This window comes from Ursus maritimus, unplaced genomic scaffold (assembly GCF_017311325.1).
Source record: "Ursus maritimus isolate PB19 unplaced genomic scaffold, ASM1731132v1 scaffold_19, whole genome shotgun sequence".
NCBI lineage: Eukaryota > Metazoa > Chordata > Mammalia > Carnivora > Ursidae > Ursus > Ursus maritimus.
The window spans coordinates 421241-439852 of NW_024424341.1; the positions used below are offsets into that span (position 1 = coordinate 421241).

General features: G+C 56.9%; 1 protein-coding gene and 1 non-coding gene across 2 annotated transcripts; both read right to left on the reverse strand.

Moving 5' to 3' along the window:
• Nucleotides 1–11244: 11244 nt before the first annotated feature.
• On the reverse strand, nucleotides 11245–13502 carry RPL13 (ribosomal protein L13). The gene is made up of 6 exons (XM_040633144.1): nucleotides 13388–13502; nucleotides 13087–13199; nucleotides 12866–13007; nucleotides 12501–12674; nucleotides 11938–11994; nucleotides 11245–11426 (listed from the first exon to the last, which is right to left on the reverse strand). The coding sequence occupies exons 2-6, from the start codon at nucleotides 13188–13190 to the stop codon at nucleotides 11268–11270; spliced, it is 636 nt and encodes a 211-aa protein (XP_040489078.1). The 5' UTR covers nucleotides 13191–13199; nucleotides 13388–13502; the 3' UTR covers nucleotides 11245–11267.
• LOC121103592 lies at nucleotides 12728–12809 on the reverse strand. Its single transcript, XR_005835839.1, has one exon. It is a non-coding gene; the product is annotated as a small nucleolar RNA MBII-202 (small nucleolar RNA).
• Nucleotides 13503–18612: the final 5110 nt, after the last annotated feature.

An 18612-nucleotide genomic window follows, 5' to 3' on the forward strand; every position in this document is an offset into this window, starting at 1 on the left:
CACCGCCGCCGCGTCGGGAATGATGGCCGGGCCAGGCGTGGCCGCGCTTCCCTGCACGCCCGCCGGGCGCCGACACACGTGGCTCCCGCGGCCGCCACCACGCGGGGACTGCAGAAGGGTGGCCGGGGAGGGGGGACAGAGGAGGGGACCAGTGGAAGGGGCGAAGCCTGGGTGGGGGGCGGGCAGAGGAGGGGGAGCCATGGAGGGGCGGGGCCCGGGAGGGGCCTGGGCGAGGAGCGGTCTGCGGGAGGCCTGAGCCCGCCGTCAGTCCGGCTTCGCCCCTCGGGGTTGCCAGGGTTCCGCAGGGTTCGAAATCCCCCCGGGAAGCCGGGGCCGAGAGGTTTGGGGTAGGGCCAGACAGCGCCCGCCCAGATGTGTGCAGCCCCGCAGACCCTCTGGGGTAGCGTCCTCCCGAGGCTGCCCTTGGCCTGGGCGTGGGGGTCCAGAGCTCCCAGGCCCTTTGGAGAGTTGAGGGGGCAACTGGACCCCCAGTTTAGCACCAAATGCCCGTGTTCCTCCCCACTTCTCTTGGACCCCGGCTCGAGGGGCCATCTGCTGATGTAGCAGCACCCGTCAACGTTAATTTCATGGGCACTTAATGTACGGGGCACCCCCACCCCAGGCTAGGGGAACTTGAAGTCCACCAGCAGGGATAGCCCCTGACTGTCCTGGGTGTCAGAATCTGACCTGGCAGTGCCCTGGGGGCCCTGCCACACCGATCCCCCGCAGCCAGATGGGAACAGGCCTGGGATCCATGGGGGGAGGGGACCCCAGATTCTCCCCATGCCCTAGACCACCTGGCAGTGGACTTGGAGCGGAAGACGAGGTGTTGACAGAGGCAGAAGCCACCTCCCAGCCCATTCTCTTTGCCAGTGTTTGCCTAAAAATAGGGCACGGACCTGGCCAAAAGCCATAGTGGGGAGGGGGACAAGAAGAGGGTTTAAGGGGAAGGGATCCAGAGGGGCAGGGCAGCAGAGACTGGACCTCTGGCACGCCAGGTTCTGTGCCCTCGGGCCGATCAGGGCTCAGCCTTGGCCTCCAGGACTGCGGAAGAAGATTTGGAGTCAGGACTAGCATGCTCGTGGGAGGGGGTCAGGCAGCGGCAGGTCTTAGCGGCAGCCTCCGCCAGGGAGTCCCTGTGCGTGGACAGCACTCCTGGTGGTGAGAGGACGGGATTGCACCCCAGGCGCACGGGGAAGGCAAAGACCCTGAGCCCGTTTGCAGAATCAAGGAAAATCCTTGCAGCTTGGCTGAGCACATGGCTTACTTCCCAGGCACCTGGGTAAAGAAGCAAGGGGCAGTGAGACACACAGAGGGATCTGAGGCCCTTCCTCTGCCTCATCCAGCCTCTGTGTCACTCCTTCTCAGAAGCTGTGGAAACCAGCTCTTAGGGCTGGCTACTCTCTTGAGACCAGCCTGGAGCCCCTCTGGGCCTTCCAGCCGCCGCATCTTTCCCAGCCCCAGCTTCCCAGAAAGCTGGTCTAGCCTACCAGCCATGCATGTGGGCTTATGGTGGTGAATTTTGGGCTTATAGGCCGCAGACCTCCCAGCGCCGGCTTCTCCAGGACACGTGTCCCAGTTGCACCCTGAGAGAGGGTCCTTGGCCTCTGAACGTCCATGGGGATAAGAGTGTGAAATACGGGCCAGGGACTGGGCTCAGGTGGGCCACCAAGCCCCACACAGGCGGACTCCTATCTCCAGCAAGGCTCAGGGTGTTCCCAGCCTGGTTTGTTGGTCTGCCAGGCCTTGGGGATTTCCGCTGAGGCCTGGCTCCCCCAAGTGCAACTTCAACCTGACCTCTGCAGCTGACACCAAAGTCTGCTGGATGTGGTCGGCCGTGGCCCCCCTGCTCCTCCACGGCGCACGCTCACTGCCGGACGGGGTGGTGTGAAGCCACGTGACGCTCACCACAGCCCCATTTCACACAGAGGGAAAGGGACATCCCAAAGTTCAGTAACCTGCCCTGGGGCACGCAACTGGCCGTGGGGGTACAGTCCTCACACACGCAGCACCACCGTCAGTAACAGGTGGCACTTCCACTGATGGGGACAGAGGAAAGAGAATTCAGAGTTTCGGAGTTCAGTTCTCTGAGGTCCAGAGATTTTAATGGAGCCACTGGGTCTCCAGCCACAGACCCACAGGCTGTGGCTGCCTCCCCAGGGCGACCCCGGGCCTCGGCTCCGGACGGCCCTAATGGAAAGAAACCACAGAAGAAAAAGCCAGGTTGCCTGTAACCCAGATCTGTGATACGTTCCTGAGTCCCCAGAACAAGCAGCCAGGTGGTAGGACTCCCTGCTCACCCACCAGCCCACAAGGACCCTGGGGTCAAGGGAGGGCCAGGAAGGTGGGGGAGGGGGAGCTCCAGCAGCCAGACTCAGGGGAACGACACCCCCATTCATACATGTTGTTGTTATGGTCATACGGCAATTAAATCACATGTTCCTTGTGGAAAACTTACAAAGTGTGGAGGAGCGCGTGGAGACGACCATCCCAGCATCCGGACATAGACACGACTAACATTTTGATGTGTGTCCCTCCAGCCTTTGTTCCGTGAGAATCTCTTTGGGTTACTTCTCAAATTTGCCTCCGGCGTCTGAGTCCTGGCTGCACCTGTTTCGTCAGACCATCCAGCATGAGGGCCTCACCTGCTCCTGCTCACAGCTGGGTCCTGGGGGCCAGGGCTGTGCCTGGCACCTCGCACATGCTCAGTACATGTTTGCTGGGTGAGCTCATTGGACAAACTATTTCTGTTGCGTAACCGGGTTCTTTCTTCTGCTATTAACAGCAGTTTGTGGCCTGCCTTCTTCCATGCTAGGGACTGAATATTTGTGGCCCTCCCCCAAATCCGTGTGTTGAAATCCTAAGCCCCAATGCTCTGGAGTGAGGAGGTGGGGCCTTATGAATGGACTCAGTGCCCACGAGCTCCGTTGCCCCTTCCACACAAGGACGCAGCGAGTGGGGGGGCAGGGCCGCAGGCACCTCGACCCTGGGCTTCCCGCCTCCTGGACTGTGAGGAGGCAGTGTCTGCTGGGTGACTCGCCACCGGCACAGACTGACATTCCACCTCAGAGAAGGCAGGCCTACGGCAGGGCCCCGGGGAGCTTCAGCCCCCCAGGGCCCAGTCTGGCAAGCACCTGTTTGGTAAATAAAGTGTAATTGGCACATAGTCACGCCTGTCGGTTCACATACTGTCTGTGCGATTCTGTTCTCGGAGCAGAGCTCAGTCGCTGTGACAAAGCCTGGAATACCGACTGGCTGTTCCTTTAAGAAAGTGTTTGCCAAGCCCTGGTCTGCCACATCAGTGTGATGTCACCCTGCTCACTGCCTCGCCCCTGCACCTGGCCAGCCCAGGCCACCGGAGGGAGGGAGCGGCTGATCCAAACAGCCATTCCTAATGTGCTTGACTAACTCCCACTTGGCCTGTGGATGCTTCCAAATGGCGAATTTTTAGAGCAGCAAGGAAGCATCCTTGCCTCAGACGACCAACGTTTCAAGCCCCAGCGGTCTCTACCAGCCAATTCCGACACCCCTCCCTGAGCTCCTGGGTGCTCGCCCCCACAGCACTGGCCTCGAGCACTTTCCAGAACCGCTCAGCGCCTCTGTCCCCGCACCTGGAGCGTGGGGGCAAGGGCAGAGTCACCCCCATGTGAGTGGCACGCTGGCCGAGGGCAAGTCCCTGCGGTGGGACTGAGAGGAGGGGGGGGCGCCTCCACACCCTCCCACCCTGGTCCTGCATCCTCATGTGGCCAAGCCAGGAGATTGTTTGGGAAGGCGCGAGGACATTGTAGAAACTGTAGGAGCAGGGGTGCGGCGGGGGGACCAACGGGATTTTCAGAAAGGGAAGGAGTTTCGCGTCTGGCTGGGTGCTTCTTTTTATAAGCTGGTTGCAAACCTACCCTCTTCCTTTGTTTCTTTCCTCCCAAGAAATGCTATTTTATCTCAGAACATCTGCAACCTTCTCGACTGGATTGTTTTCCTACAGGATTTGGCATTTATCTTACTTTAGAAATTAGACCGTCGCATCCAGAAGGGCCACCCTGGCTGGGACAACACACAGGTTTGAGGTCCTGGCTGGGTCTCCGACCTGTGGCCACCGGTCATCATAGCGTCAGAGAGCTGGGACTGAGGCGGGTTGATGGGACTTTCCTCCCTCTCCCCACAAACCTGCCTATATCACACACAGACACACACATGACATGGACACACACGCAGACATCCCTGAACACAAACACAGTCAGACACAAGGATCCCTGATAGGACCCCTGCTCCTCCAAGGGAACTGTGTCCCTTATCTTGGTGCCTTCCCACATTCAGTCCCTGAGGCCTGCCAGGCAGGTGACGTCATCTGTTTTATCAACGACAAGACCATGCGTGCTCAGAGAGGCTGATGCCTTGCAGGAGGTCACACAGCAGAGACAGAGCTAGGATTCTACTTGGACCCTGCGACTCTGCTCAGAATGCAGTACTCAAGTCTTCCTTGGCCCATCCTGGCCCCTCAGTGTGTCTCAGTGGCTTTGCTGTCCCCCCCACCTCTGAAAAGTCAGTCAACTGTGACGGCACGGAGCACTTGACCACCTGGCCCCGGGGACCCCAGCAGCCTGCTTCCTCAGGGCAGGTGATCTGTGGGGCAGGAAGGAGGTTGGGAGAGAGAGATAACCCACAGGGAGCCACGGCAACCCAATGTCTGGGGGACCTAACCTCAGCCTGACGTTCGCTTTTGCTCTTTTCAGGTAGAAGCTGCTGGGTCCAGCACACATGTAAGGGACGGCATTAGACCAGGGCATGGACATCAGCTGGTGGGGACCGCAGGGCCAGAGCAGGAGCAGGGAGACCATGAGGACACAGCTGCCCGCAGGGTCCCTGTGGGGGTGACAGCAGTGTGGGTCAGGGCGCAGGCAGGAGCAGGGTCCACAGGGCTGGCATCTCCAATGGCTGGACGTCCTGGTTTTCTTCCCGCCTGACTCTTCCGGGGGCTTTTGATGATATTCTCGGTACGAGCCGCCTGGATGGTGCTTTGACACTGCCGCCGTCTCCTGTCCCTTTCATCACTGACCCAGTTTTGTCTCCTCCTCCCCAGAAAGCAGCCCCCTCTCTGGGGAAATTTTCAGAAGGGCAGGAGCTAACGAGGTGCTGTGCTGTACTCTGTGCCCCCAGCACTCTGGATTCGGGGTCCCTCTGCTGCTGTGGAAACAGGTGTGAAAAGGAGGGGGCCCAGCTAAGGCCCCACAGCTGGGGAGTGGGGAGCCGGGTCTAACACACACCTTCTCCCTGCCCCACACGGCTCTCCAGCAGCAACCAAGTGCCCTGGACCTCAGCGTTGTGGAAGTGCGGCCCTGAGAAGGTGGACGCAGAAGTGGGGCCCGCACTTGGAGCCTTTCCCAGGAGGGGGGTCTGGAGAAGACTCTGGAAGGCCAGTCCTCTCTTCCTATGCCGACGGCCCTTCTCCAGGCCCCGGACCAGTCCTCCTATAGCCTGGCCACAGGTAGCTGGCCCTCGCCGGCAGCCCCGGGCAGGGCCCTGCATGGCTGTCTGGGTCAGCCCTTCCCAATGCCCGGGCCTTCGGAGCTGCTGCGTTCTGGGTTCTAGTTTACCCGTGAGGAGGAGTCATTCAGCTCCATCCTGAGGGCACCCCCTAGGGCCAAGCATGCAGTAGGTGCTCGATATGTATTCTGCACCCCTGCTCCATCCTATCCCAGACCACATGGAGAAGACACATTTAAGGGAGAAAGAAGAGGGGCTGGCACCCGCTGTCAGGGGACTCTGAGCCTGCCCCTTCTTTTTATTTTATTTATTAGAGAGAGAGAGAGAGAGAGAGAGAGAGAGACCACAGTGGGGGGAGGGGCAGAGGGAGAAGCAGACCCCCTGCTGAGCATGGAGCCCGATGCGGGGCTTGATCCCACGACCCTGGGATCATGACCTGAGCCAGAGGCAGACGCTTCACCCACTGAGCCCCCCAGGTGCCCCCCCCCTTATTTTCATTATTGACGTCCCCTCTCAGTGACCTGTGAGGCAGACATGTGCCCAGGACACGACGGAGAGCGGGGAGGGGGTCCGCCAGAGCCTGTTTCTGGAGACCCTTAAGACAGAAAACCCTGGGAAGGCCAGGGTGGATGTAGTTTGTTCAGCCTGTTGACCGCTTGCCCTGCAGCCTGGGACCGCGCTTGGCACACAGTAGGCGCCGAGTACATACGTGAACGAATGTCTGTTCTCCCCTCATCTATTGTCCTTACGTAACTCCTTCCACAACACTTTCTACTGTCCCTGGCCCACCTGCCCGTCTGTCTGCCCATCATCGGGCTCTGCTTGCTTCCCGTGACCCAGAACTGTCGCCCAACTGTTGTTCTTAGTGCCTCGTTGGTACTTGGTGCTTGCTGAAGGGACGTCCCCTGGATGGCCAGTGCCAGGCCTGCCCAGAGCCAGACTCGGGTCAGTGAACTCGGTACGTCTGGTCTTGTGCTAAGCAACAGGGTACTGATTCTGGCTGAGGGAGCCACAAAGGACCAAACACTGAGAAACCCCTAGAACTGGTGGGGGTGATACCCCAAGCCCTTGGCAAGGGTGCCGAGGCTGCGTCACCAGGGATGAGACCCCGTCTGGGACAGGGGACGGGCCCTGCAACGTGGCCAGGGTGCTGCAAGGAGGTGGGGCAGGAAATAAAGTGCCTTCGGCTCCTACAAAAGAGGTGAGCTCTGCTTCTCACAAGACCCAAAAACAAACTCCCAATGTGAATTCTGAGGCTGAAGAGCCAAAAAGAATAACCACTGCAGAGGCCAGTTGTGGTACTTCCTACCACACTGTCTCCTAAAAGACAGCACCCCATCCCCTCTCCAGCCCATACCCTCAAGATAGAAGCAAGACTCAGCGAGTCTCGGTTGGCAGAGTATCTGACTCTTGATCGCAAGGTCATCAGTTCAAGCCCCATGTTGGGGGTAGAGATTACTTGAAAAAGATTTTTTAAAAAAGATATAAGTAAGACTCAAAAGGAAAAGAATAAACTGGGAAAATATCTGTCAACATATGACAGAAGGCAAATTTCCTTAATATGCAAAGAGCTACTACAATTCAAGAAAATGACAAACAACACAATAGAAAAATGGACAAAGGTTGTGACAGATGAACCACAAAAAAAGATAATTTGCCAGCAAATATGAGAAGAGAGGTTCAGCTTCATAAACAAATAAAAAATACAAGTTAAAACAGCAGCATTCCAGGGGCGCCTACGTGACTCAGTTGTCTGACTTCGGCTCAGGTCACGATCTAGGGATCCTGGAATGGAGCCTCGTGTCGGGCTCCCTACTCAGTGGCGGGTCTGCTTCTCCCTCTCCCTCTGCTCCCCCCACCCTGCCTGCCCCACTGCTCATGTTCTCTCTCTCTCAAATAAAGTAAAAATCTTAAAAACAAAAACAGCAGCATTCCAGTGTTCCCCACCCACAGAGGACTATTTAAATCAAATGTCACCCATCCTTCACGGGGTCCTCTGTAGACATGGGAGAGAAATGAGGGAGACCTGGGTGGGCAGGCACGATACAATACGGTACAGCTAACACAGTGAGATTCTGTGTGCTTTTTATTATTATTTATGTCATGTCTACACCCCATGTGGGGCCTGAACCCACAACCCTGAGATCAAGAGCCACGTACTCTTCTGACGGAGCCAGCATAAAAACAAAAGCCCCCACAACACAACGAAAGGCCCAAATGATTTGTTTCTTCCTTAAAGATCTGTTTACTTATTTGAGAGAGAGAGAGCAAGAGCACAAGCAGGAGGGGAAGGAGAGGGAGAGAGTCCCAAGCCTGCCACGGGGCTCGGTCTCACAAGCCTGAGCGCTTGGCCCGAGCGGAAACGCTTCGTCAACAGCGCCACCTGGGGGCCCCAAGGCCCAGGTGTTTCTACAAGAACAACTCATAAACCATAAGTCGTTCTGGGGCTTGGAGGGCGGAGATGGAAAAGAGACACTTTTCTCTTCATGCTTTTCTCTCTCCCCCCCCCTTTTTTTTTAAAACAAAGAGCATACTTTTCTTCTATAACTTAAAAAAAGAAAATGAATAAACCCAGAAACCATAACAGAAAATATAATGGGTACAACTTCCTACAAATGAAAAAACAAATGTGTGAGACACCAGAAAAGAAGAGCCCTTAGCCCTTTGCACGTACCCGTACCCCCTTCCACTCCCTGGCTCGAGCTGAGTTCAGTTAAGTGGGGGAAAGCCTATGTAATCTAAAACAACGGAAGTTTTCCTCTAAATCACAACAGTTTCAAGTAAGTGGAAATTAGTGTTAATCTTAATTCTTCCTTTTAAAAATACCACAGTTGCCGGGGCGCCTGGGTGGCTCAGTCGTTACCATCTGCCTTCCGCCCACATCACGATCCCAGAGTCCCGGGATCCAGCCCCGCATCGGGCTCCCTGCTCGGCGGGAAGCCTGCTTCTCCCTCTCCCACTTCCCCTGCTTGTGTTCCCTCTCTCACCATGTCTCTCTCTGTCTCTCAAATAAATAAATAAATAAATAAATAAAATCTTTTAAAAAAATAAATAAAAATACCACAATTGTAGATATTTTAGCAAAGCAACTATAGGATACAGATGTGAAACGCAACTTGTCCTGGGAAGGTGGCACCCTCCGTACATGTTCTCTCCAGAGTAAAAAATACCATATGGTAACTTTAAGATAATCAAAAAACGAAAAGACAGCTCGGGAAGGTTACAGAAAAACCTTAATATCACAGTAGAAAGAAGAAAAATAAACACGAAATTGAGAAATAATATTTGCAACTCCTATCAGAGCAAGGCTGACCTGAAAACGGGCAAAGACTTAAAAGTGTCCCGTGGGCCATCTTGTGGGCAGCTCCAGCCCGAGCACCCCCACTGGCCGCCGTGGGCATTGCTAACAAACACACCTGCAGCTACTTTGGGAATCTGACCCCAAAGCGCACCTGCAATCCACAGATGACCGTCCTGACCCCCGCCCACTTCTCAAAGGGGCGGTGGCCACATAAGGAGCCCACGCCCGCTGATGGGATTCCACCCAGAGGCAGAGAGGGATAAAGGAAACAGTGCCTGTACTTGGGTTGGCTTTCCAATTAACCACGCACACAGATGAAGGCAGACCACAGCTGGGTTCCCTGCTCAGGCGCATCTCAGCAAAGGCCTCGGTTGGTGGAATCCAGTTCCTCACCCAGAGAGGACGGAGGCCCCATTTTCTCGTTGCTTTGTGGCCCTCACCAGTGGCTGCTCCCTCAAGGCTGGCCCTGCCAGACACATGGCAGGGTCAGGAGCCACCTCTCTCAGGCACAGTTCTGCCCATGCTCAAGGGGAAATCCTCCAGAAGCCGGGATCCCAAGGCCACCCTGGAATCCTGCTACCCCAGTGGACAGAGGACCCCGTCACCCTGGCGTTGGTGAGTTGGAGCAGACACACAGACACAGAGGAAGCAGCCCCCCAGCCCCCGCATCCCTACCAAGTGTGAGTTCAGCGTCTCTCCAGATACAAGGTCTTGGTCACAAGCCAGGGCTTCACCAGGGCACCAGCATGAACTTAGGGTTTGGACGCTGGTCAGCAACACCTCGCTGGAAGACTTACTCAGCCTTAGGACGGGTAGGGCCGACACTCGCTGCTTCCCAGACAGCGCCACAGCTCACAGGGGATGCCAGCTGAGCCCTCCATCCATAATCCCGTCCTGCATGACTCGCATAAGGGACCCTAGCTCAGTCCCGGTTGATGCAAACACCTACAGACCTCCCCCAAGAGCACTCTGGACCGCAGGGGGGAGTCATTCCTCAGCCTCAGGCCAGGGCTTCTAGTGGACCCCTGTGGTTGGGCCCTGGCACCTTGCACAGCCCCCTTGAACCTCCTGTTGGCTCACAGGCCCCAGGTGCACAAGACCAGACTTCCCTCCTGCCTGGCTTCAGCAGATGGCCCGTCCGGCTTACCAACATCCATGGCACTGAGCTGAGTGATGGAGTAGAAGGGACTCCGGGAAGCGGCTTGGTCAAGGTGACCCAGGAGAGGTGCTGCCACCAGTGGACATGGTGAGAAGGGCAGCCACCAAGAAGCGTGGACAACCCAGTGAGCAGAGTCCTAAAGCACATCCCCAAGCCTTTCTGCAGCACACTCACTCACCAGTGGGTGCCGACCTGTTCCAGGTGCTCCTTGCATCCGGAAGGACCCTTCGCTCTGGTAACACAACATCAGAAGGGAAACGGGGCATGCAGGTGATGAAGGTGAAGCAATGTCTAAAGGCACGTGACTGATTCTTCCGCTCACACCGGAGGCTGGAGCACGGGGACCCCTGCCCTGCCCTATTGAGGCCTGGGCTCAACCAGTGAAGACTGCATCCAGGGGTCTGGCCACCTGCCATCGGGTAAGTTAAATCCAGCTCCTTAAAAGCTCTTTAGCACAAACCAGTGGGAACCACGGCCACAGGGCCTTCCACAGGCAGCTCCACCTCATTCCTTCTGCCCGGGATCGTCATGGAGGCAGCTTAGGCTCCCACCCCTCCATTTCCAAACGCAAAAAAGGAGCATGGAAATTGGTATCTCATAAACCGCATTGTGAGAAAAGTAAATAAGCCTTCCAAATCATCTATTAGACGAAAACATACTTGGGATTTGGTTCCAAACAGGAACCAGGTGCAGGACACCAGCAGCGCAGCAGAAGGCATTCACGGTTAGTAAAGACCTACACCTGCAGGGCTGGGGGTCCAACCCAAACCGCCCCAAAGCGGTTCCTCACAGCAGGCCCTGCTGGGGCCCCATCTCAGCATCTCACTCGGAGAGAATCCAAGCTGTGGTTTCAAAGGAACTTGGGTGCCACGCTGCCACAAGGGATCCAGGTAAAGGCCTGGCGTAGGCACCGAGGCTGCCCCGGCTCTGCCTAGCTGCCACACAGGCACAGTAGCCTGCAGATGGGTTCGCGGCAGCCAAACCCCAGCCGTCCACACCAGAGCTTGCACGCACAAGTGCAGACAGGCCCAGGAAGACCTGGCCCCAAACCCCAACATGCTCAAGTACCCGGAAACTACTCTGGTTAACAATCACTCTTTGCAACACCTCCACAAGAAGAGTACTCGTGTTACTCAATCAACAGTCCTAAAGCATAGAAAGTAAGATGCAACAGTCTTGGGGCTGCCCTGCAAAGATGGCATCACTCCTGCCAGGTCCCAGGTCCCCTCAGGAAGGACACACGTTCCCCAAGTTCTTGCCCCCAAGCCCTCAGAGGAGACCGCCATCACATGGACACTGCAGGTATCACAAGTTGCCAATGGCACTTTATTTTTTCTTTTCAACATCCTGTTCTGCAGCTTCCTTGGCCCTTTTTGCCCGGATGCCAAAGAGCCGGGCATTGGCACGGGCCATGCGAAGACTGGCGAACGCCTTAAAGTTCTTCTCCTCCTCTGTGATGACTCTGGCTTTCTCCTTCTTATAGACCTGGAACAGAGCACATGGGGTGTCAAACCCTTACCTAGGATCTAATGTCAGCAGAAGCCTTGGAGGAGGTAGCAGGTCTGCCCGCCCACCACTGAAAGGCCACACTGAAACCGCCAAGGAAAGTTTATAATGACCCTCCCTGGAATGTCACCCCAAACACACGGCAGAAGCAGCCACCTCAGATGTGTGCAGTCCTGGGCCCACCTCTCCTGCCAGAAGAACCTCAAGGGCCCAGTCATTTGCAAGGTCACCAACGTGTCCAGAGTGACCTGGTCTGGCCTTTTCAAATGCTGGGAATTGAGTGTACGTGACAAGGGAGGCCCCAAAGATGAGGGCAAGGCCCTCCCTCAAGGAGCCCACGTGCTAAGAATGCAGGAGAATGTTCCTCCCAGAGTTAAAGGCTTCTTTTTCACAAACCCAGAAAACGTCACACGGGGCCTGGCTGCCACACTTCAACCCAAATTCCACCCCAAAAACATTGACTTGCCGATCCTCCAGACACCCCACTTACATTCCGTATGGGCATGACTGGTCCTGTCAGCTGGGTAGCCAATTTGAGCTCTTCTGCCTGTTTGTAGGGAGAAGGGAGTCACCTGGGCTCAGCTCCAACACCCAAGGGCTGCAGCTTACAGCCTCCCTTCTGACCGGGCGCCCCCGCCTACTCCTGCACGCACGCGGTGGGCCTGGGTCCCCGTCCCCCCACGCTGACAGCAGCAGCACAGGCCAGAGCCCCCACGTGGGAACGCAGGAGGAAGGCAGAGCAACAGCCGCCGGCGGGAGGCCACGCCGCACCCCACCTCCTAGGAAGCCGGCACCGCTGGGCACCCTCGACTTCATTCGGCAACGTTTTGGAGGAACGTCCTCCCTATCTGAGGCACTTTAGACAACAGAACACTCCGGGTAAACACGGAAAACCCCGGCTCGTGGCTGACAGCCGGCCATCACTGAGACAGAGCCCCACGTGCTCCGGCGCCGGCACAGCTACCGCGACCTCCGGGGGCCTCCTCCCCCTCCCGCCCCGCGGCTCCCGCTGGGGGGCGAGGAGAGGCGGGCCGCCAGGACGCGGGCACTCACAGAGCTGTCGCCCTTCTTGGGCGCCGAGGGCTTCCTGGGGAAGAGGATGAGCTTGGAGCGGTACTCCTTCAGCCGCTGCACGTTGGCCTGCAGGGACTCCGTGGACTTGTTCCGCCGTCTCGGGTCCACCGAGATCCCGATGGTGCGGGCCACCTTCTTGTGGATGCCCGCCACCTGCCCGACACACACGGATGAAGCCCCCGCGGGGCCCGCGGCGCCGGGCGGCGGCCGGGCCGCTCAGCCGTCAGATGGAAAAGGGTTCGCGCGTACTTTCATCACGGAGTACAGCGATTCCGGAGACTGTCATCACGGACTGCGCGCCCCGCCCCGCCCCGCGCCCCGCCCCGCCCCGCGCCCGCACTCACCCGGAGCTCCTCCAGGCTGAAGCCCCTGCCGGCGCGCACTCGGGTGTGGTACCTCACCGTGGGGCAGCGCACGATCGGCCGGATGGGCCCCGACGCCGGCCGCGGGGCGATGCGCCGGGCCTTGGCCTGCCGGGCCTTGCGCCTGCGCACACACAGCGGTCGGCTCGCTCATCGAGCAGGGGAGGGTGCGGCCCCCCCCAGCAGCCCGCACCGCGGCTCACCTGCGGATCTTCCGCGCCGGCTGGTTGAACCACGTGGCCACGCGCCGCTGCCAGTCCTTGTGGAAGTGGGGCTTCAGGATCATGCCATTCCGGCTGGGCGCCATGGCTGCTGCCTACGGGCGTGGGGGCGCGGGGAGCGAGTCAGGGCCCGGGCCACGGCCCTCTTCCGTCTGCGGCCGCGCCCGGAGCAGCCCTACACCGATGGCCGCCGATGGCCGCGGATGGCCACGAATGGCCGCGGATGGCAGCGGATGCGACGCGACGCCACGCCGGCAAAGACGCCCGGATCCAGCACACTCACCTCCTCCGGGGGAGAACGGCCAGCGGAAAAGAACGGGCGCCGCAAGGCACCCTGGGATGGTACTGGGCTCAGCCAATCAAAAGCGCCGAAGCGTTCTGGCCAATCAGAGCCGGGGGTCCCGGAAGTGACGGATGCTCGTCCTCCTCGCCCTGGGCGAATATGGCGCGTCTCGCCCGCCGCGTTCCGGACGCGGGGCCGTATTGGGTCCACGGCGGGCTGCTGCGGGACTCCGCGGCTCCGAAAGAGGAACGCCCAGGCCAGGGGAGAGCAGTGGCGCTTTAGGTGCGGAGTCTTTCCTGCGTCCGCACGTCACGGGACTCGGTACGTGCCCCTGACTCTAAAAGGTCGCCTCCGCGTGCCGGTCTTCGTGCTTTCCATCCTTTTCAAACATTTGTGCTGCTTTCTTTAAAAAAAAAATTTTTTTTTAAATTTACTTATTTGAAAAGAGAGCGAGAGAGCAGAAGAAGGGGGAGCAGCCGAGGGAGAGGGACGGGGGGCTCTATCCCACGACCCCGGGATCATGACCTGAGCCGAAGGCAGACGCTTCCCCCCCGCCCAGCCACCCAGCGCCTCTTGTGCTTCTTTCTTTACACAGAATTGACACTGCGCGTTTGCTCTCAGCGGGGCATAAGTACTTCACGGGCGTTTTCACGCAGTGCCGCACAACCGCCTCTCCTTGGCGGAGGGGTCAGCTACCTTCCCTGAGGGCGGGCAGCTGGGGCTGAGAATGCGGGTCCGGTTGCAGACTGCCGCCTGCACAAGACGAGCGGCATACAAAGATGCCAAGTAGCCAGAGGCAGCTCCATGACCCGTGCCCCCGCGTCTCCTGTTCTCCAGGGCGAGTCTAGGAAACCGCCTTTACGTCCCAGGAACCCTTCTTTCCCACCGTCGCCCCAAACACCAGGCTTCTTCCTAATAAAACGTAGTCAACATTCGAAGTCATGACACAAAATGAGACATTTGGAGGCCTGTGTGCGTCCCTAAGTAAATAGGCTGCTGATACAGATTTTGGCCTGTTGAGTCACCCGTGCGTGTTAGGAAAGTCGGGGTGAGGTGCTCTGAGGGATTACGGGTTTGGGCAGGGACACAGAACCGGTGTGATATACAGGGCCCTTGCAGTCCGTTCAGACAAACGCACTGAGCCTACATGGAAAGTTCCAAGCCTGGCCCTGTCTGCCCGGTGAGGAAACAAGGGCCAGATCAGCCCCGCTTTAGCAACAGCTGTTAGCACATGCAAGGCTGTTAGTGAAAGCACTTCTCACAAACTTGGAAGTGGTATCTGTCTGTGAAGTGAAGGTGGAGTTTAAAGTCTCTGTGGTCTGCCACTTTCACGAACTGGAGGGTCAGTGACAAGTCACGGAGAAGGTGGCCGTGGAGTTGGCTTGGGTTCCACGTTAGTACAGGTTTCGAGGCGTTGGCACGTTGTTTGAACTTTTCCCTTCTGAGAGGTGGGAGGACTCACTGTTAAGGTCACAGAACACAGCGCCAGCGCCCAGCACAAGGTGAGAACGACACACAGCTCTGCTTCCCTGTGATGCGCTAGGAGCGCGTGTGGCGAAGGCAGTGCAGTAGAGGGAAGAGGGGTGGTTCCTTATTCAGTCCTCACGAAAACCTGGAGAGGGATTCTCCTCCGTCTCGTGTCACTGTCTGCGAGTGGCACTGGAGCGTGAACCCACAGTCTCTTGTGGCAGCGTCACTGCAGCAGAGCGATGCTGGAGAAAACACTGGAATAAACACTTGCCTTGGCCCATGACCTTTTTCTTTGAATGTAATCTATCGAATGTGAGCCTGCACCTCCCATGTCTTTCTCAGACGCCTTTCAGTGGATCATTGCTCGTACTAATCTCAAACACACACCTATCCCTACCCCCCAATTTCTCTTTCTGGACAGACAGCCTCCCCCCCGCCAGACTCCTGCAGTTCCATCTGCCCTGACCCACATCTCCACCTGAGCTCTAGCCACTCATAGTTAAGATGTGGCCATGGGTCACTGGTTGGGGGACAGAGGTCTGAAAATAGAAACACTGATCAGAATCAAGTTAGCGGTAAGAGAGTGAGGCTGTAATGGGAGAATCTTGGTCTCCAGTGCACACCATGCCAGGCGCAGACTCCAGTATCCCGTGCTTGAATACTCCACACACTTACAGCTTCTGAAGAGGGTGCAGAATAGTGAGGTCAGAGTGGTTCTGATGTGAAATCCCGCTGGGGACAGGCTCAGCTTTCTTGTTGGGAAAGACAGGAGAATGAACGGTGTCAACTATTAAGCAGGGGCCCTGATACAAAGACTTGGGTGGCTCGGGCATTTTAAAAACCAGTAGCTATAGGGACAGGCCTTATCCTGGGCACAGAATTCCACAGCCACAGCTTTGCTCCAGGGCTTTTGTCCCAGACTTGGGCCTGCAAGGGCCACTGAAAGCGCTAGCTAATGCCCAATGCCCCTGGGAGCTGCACTCAAGGTGGCCAGCAGTTCCTGGATGGACACCTCGAAGTTGTGGGAGGGTGCTCTGCACAGCCTCCCAGAACTTCCTTGCAAGACAGCCCGTTACAGCAGAGCCTGCTCATTCAGTACCTATACCTGACTGGTGTCCTCCAGCTGGTGCCGTGGGTGTTGGCTTCAAAGAAATCCCACTTACAACAGTCAACAGTAGTGTTTGGAGCCCTCTCAGACACACAGCCTTATTTTTTAAATTAGTATCAGCAGCAAATTGATTTTATAGTGTTTTGGGCTAAAAGTTATGTCCCAAAACACTTTGTAAAAATTAGCATGCTAGGTCCTATAAGTATGGGCTGGTTGTTGAGTTAGGAAAAGCATAGCCCAGGGGCAGCTGGGTTGCTCAGTTGTTAAGCGTCCGCCTTCGGCTCAGGGCGCGATCCCAGGGTCCTGGGATCGAGCCCCACATCGGGCTCCATGCTCCGCTGGGAGCCTGCTTCTCCCTCTCTCACTCCCCCTGCCGTGTTCCCTCTCTCACTGGCTGTCTCTCTGTCAAATAAATAATTAAAAGAAAAGCATAGCCCAATAACAGCTAGGACAGGATAATGTTTGCTGCATAATCACAGAACTCCTAACTAGCCAGCATCTCTGTTTTCCAGAACCGTGGCCTGCGCAGAGATCAGCCATAGGCTCACTCAGAGTCCCAAAACCTGACGGAGCACTTGATGTCAGGGAGAGGCGGCAGAAAGAATATCAGTGTTAGAATCATCAGTGTTTTATTTAAGACTTGCTTAGAATGTGATAAATGTCTGCGTGATGACAGATACTAAGCAGGCTCACTCAGCAGTCTGCACCTGAACGCATGAATGCCGGGTCGCATACCTGAAACCAGTACGGTGTGTCATTTACGCCAAAACCAAAGTAAGTTTCGAGTGAGCATAACAAAACACTCCTGTTTGTTCACGAGTATACATTACAGTGGAGAACAGTTTGTATTATTTCAGACCATGTTAATTTCTCTTAATACTTTTCAGTTTTCTGAGGATGTCTGTGTTAAATATATGTGTTTACTTAAAAACCATGTCTTTCTTGGGGCACCCGGCTGGCTCAATCAGAAGAGCATGTGACTTTTTTTTTTTTTTTTTAAGATTTTATTTATTTATTCGACAGAGACAGAGACAGCCAGCGAGGAGGGAACACAGTCAGGGGGAGTGGGAGAGGAAGAAGCAGGCTCATAGCGGAGGAGCCTGATGTGGGGCTCGATCCCACAACACCGGGATCACGCCCTGAGCCGAAGGCAGACACTTAACCGCTGTGCCACCCAGGTGCCCCGAGCATGTGACTTTTGATCTCCGGGTCATGAGTTCGAGCCCCATGTTGGGTGTAGAGATTACTAACAAACAGAAATGTGTCTTTCTCAGTGCGTTCCAGAAGCTACCGTTAGGCATTGTTATACCCACTGTGCTGGGTGGAGGGCGAGGGTCAGGGCGCCAGCTCCAGCGTTGAGCACACAGGCAGCCCGGTGTGGCCTGGCTGCTCTGGGGATGCACGTGCCGTTGGAGAAGGCTCAGTCCGCGAGGAGGTATAACTTCTGGTGCTCTTCTTGAGTACCAGATGGCCGATGACCTGCAGGTGCCATCACTTAGGACAACTGGAGAAGTTTGCACACAGCTGGCTTCTGTCAGTCACCCTAGGGACATTCCGTCACCGTGTGGCTGTGAGCCTTCGCACACCAGTGAGTGCGGGGGAGTCAGGCTGCACTGTCTCCACCAGGGGGAGGGGGCCGCTCTTCACGCCACTGACATTCGATTCCTAAGTGTCTTCTGGTGCACAGCAAACGATTTTCCAAAGGCCACTTTAATGGCCACAACCACTGTTAGGGTATAGACGGTGCCACCCTGGGGCACAGGGACCAGAGCCCTCCTAACCACATGCCCATCTTTGGAAATGAATTTGGGGAACTGGGGGTCAAGGCCAGAGTGCCCTCCCTCAGGTGTCACCTGCCCCTGCCCACGTGCTGCCATTTCCTCAGGTGTGGGATGGGCAGGACAACCCGTCTGTCGGGACGTACCTATCATCCCTGGCTCCCAGCACCATTGCAGGGAAGGCAGAAGCAGTGAGAGCAGCAGGTACGAACACTGAGTGCGTGCTGCACACCCCTGGGGACAAGGAGCCGAGTGCACCCCACTTCCTGCAGTGAGAGGGTGTCCTAGGGCCTTCACCCCAGATTCCTACAAAAGGGGCTCTTCAACAGCTTATCATGTGGCTGAAATTATAAACTGAAACACACGACCCTTTCTCGGGTTACAGCTGGTCATGTAGTGCAGTGATGGAATTTCCACCCACAGAATTTACTAGAAAGTACCGCAGCAGGTCTCAGGGCATAGGTCCCCTCCCCACCACCACATGCAGTGGCCAGACCAGCAAGGAGAGGCTCTCAGGCTCCACACAGCAGCAGGTGGCAGTGTTTTAATGCTCCAGAGCCCGGTCCCTGTCCCCGATGCTGACCCTGTGGGTGCATGAGCACAAGGACAGGGCCCAGCGAGGGGGGGGAGCAGCAGTCAGCTCAGAGGGGCCTTTCATCGCAGATCTGTTAGCATTCTGAAGACACAGCCCCTGCACAGACCCCAGGCGGGAACAAGCGGCTCGGGGCCCCGGTGCCGCGCTGCCCCGGATCTACCCAGCACCCACAAGACGACAGCGTCACAAACCTGGGAGCTTGAGACCCACAGGCGCACCTGTACGCAGCACGGATAACCCTCCCCGTGGGGGAAATAATCTACAAACAGCTAAA

Bases quoted from the DNA above. Each gene is read 5' to 3' on its own strand.
- RPL13 (XM_040633144.1), bottom strand. From the start codon at position 13,190: ATGGCGCCCAGCCGGAATGGCATGATCCTGAAGCCCCACTTCCACAAG. The intron at 13,008-13,086 runs GTGAGCCGCGGT...GTGTGTGCGCAG, and splicing joins CCGGCGCGGAAGATCCGCAG to GCGCAAGGCCCGGCAGGCCA. The intron at 11,427-11,937 runs GTAAGTGGGGTG...GCTCTGTTCCAG, and splicing joins CAGTCATGCCCATACGGAAT to GTCTATAAGAAGGAGAAAGC.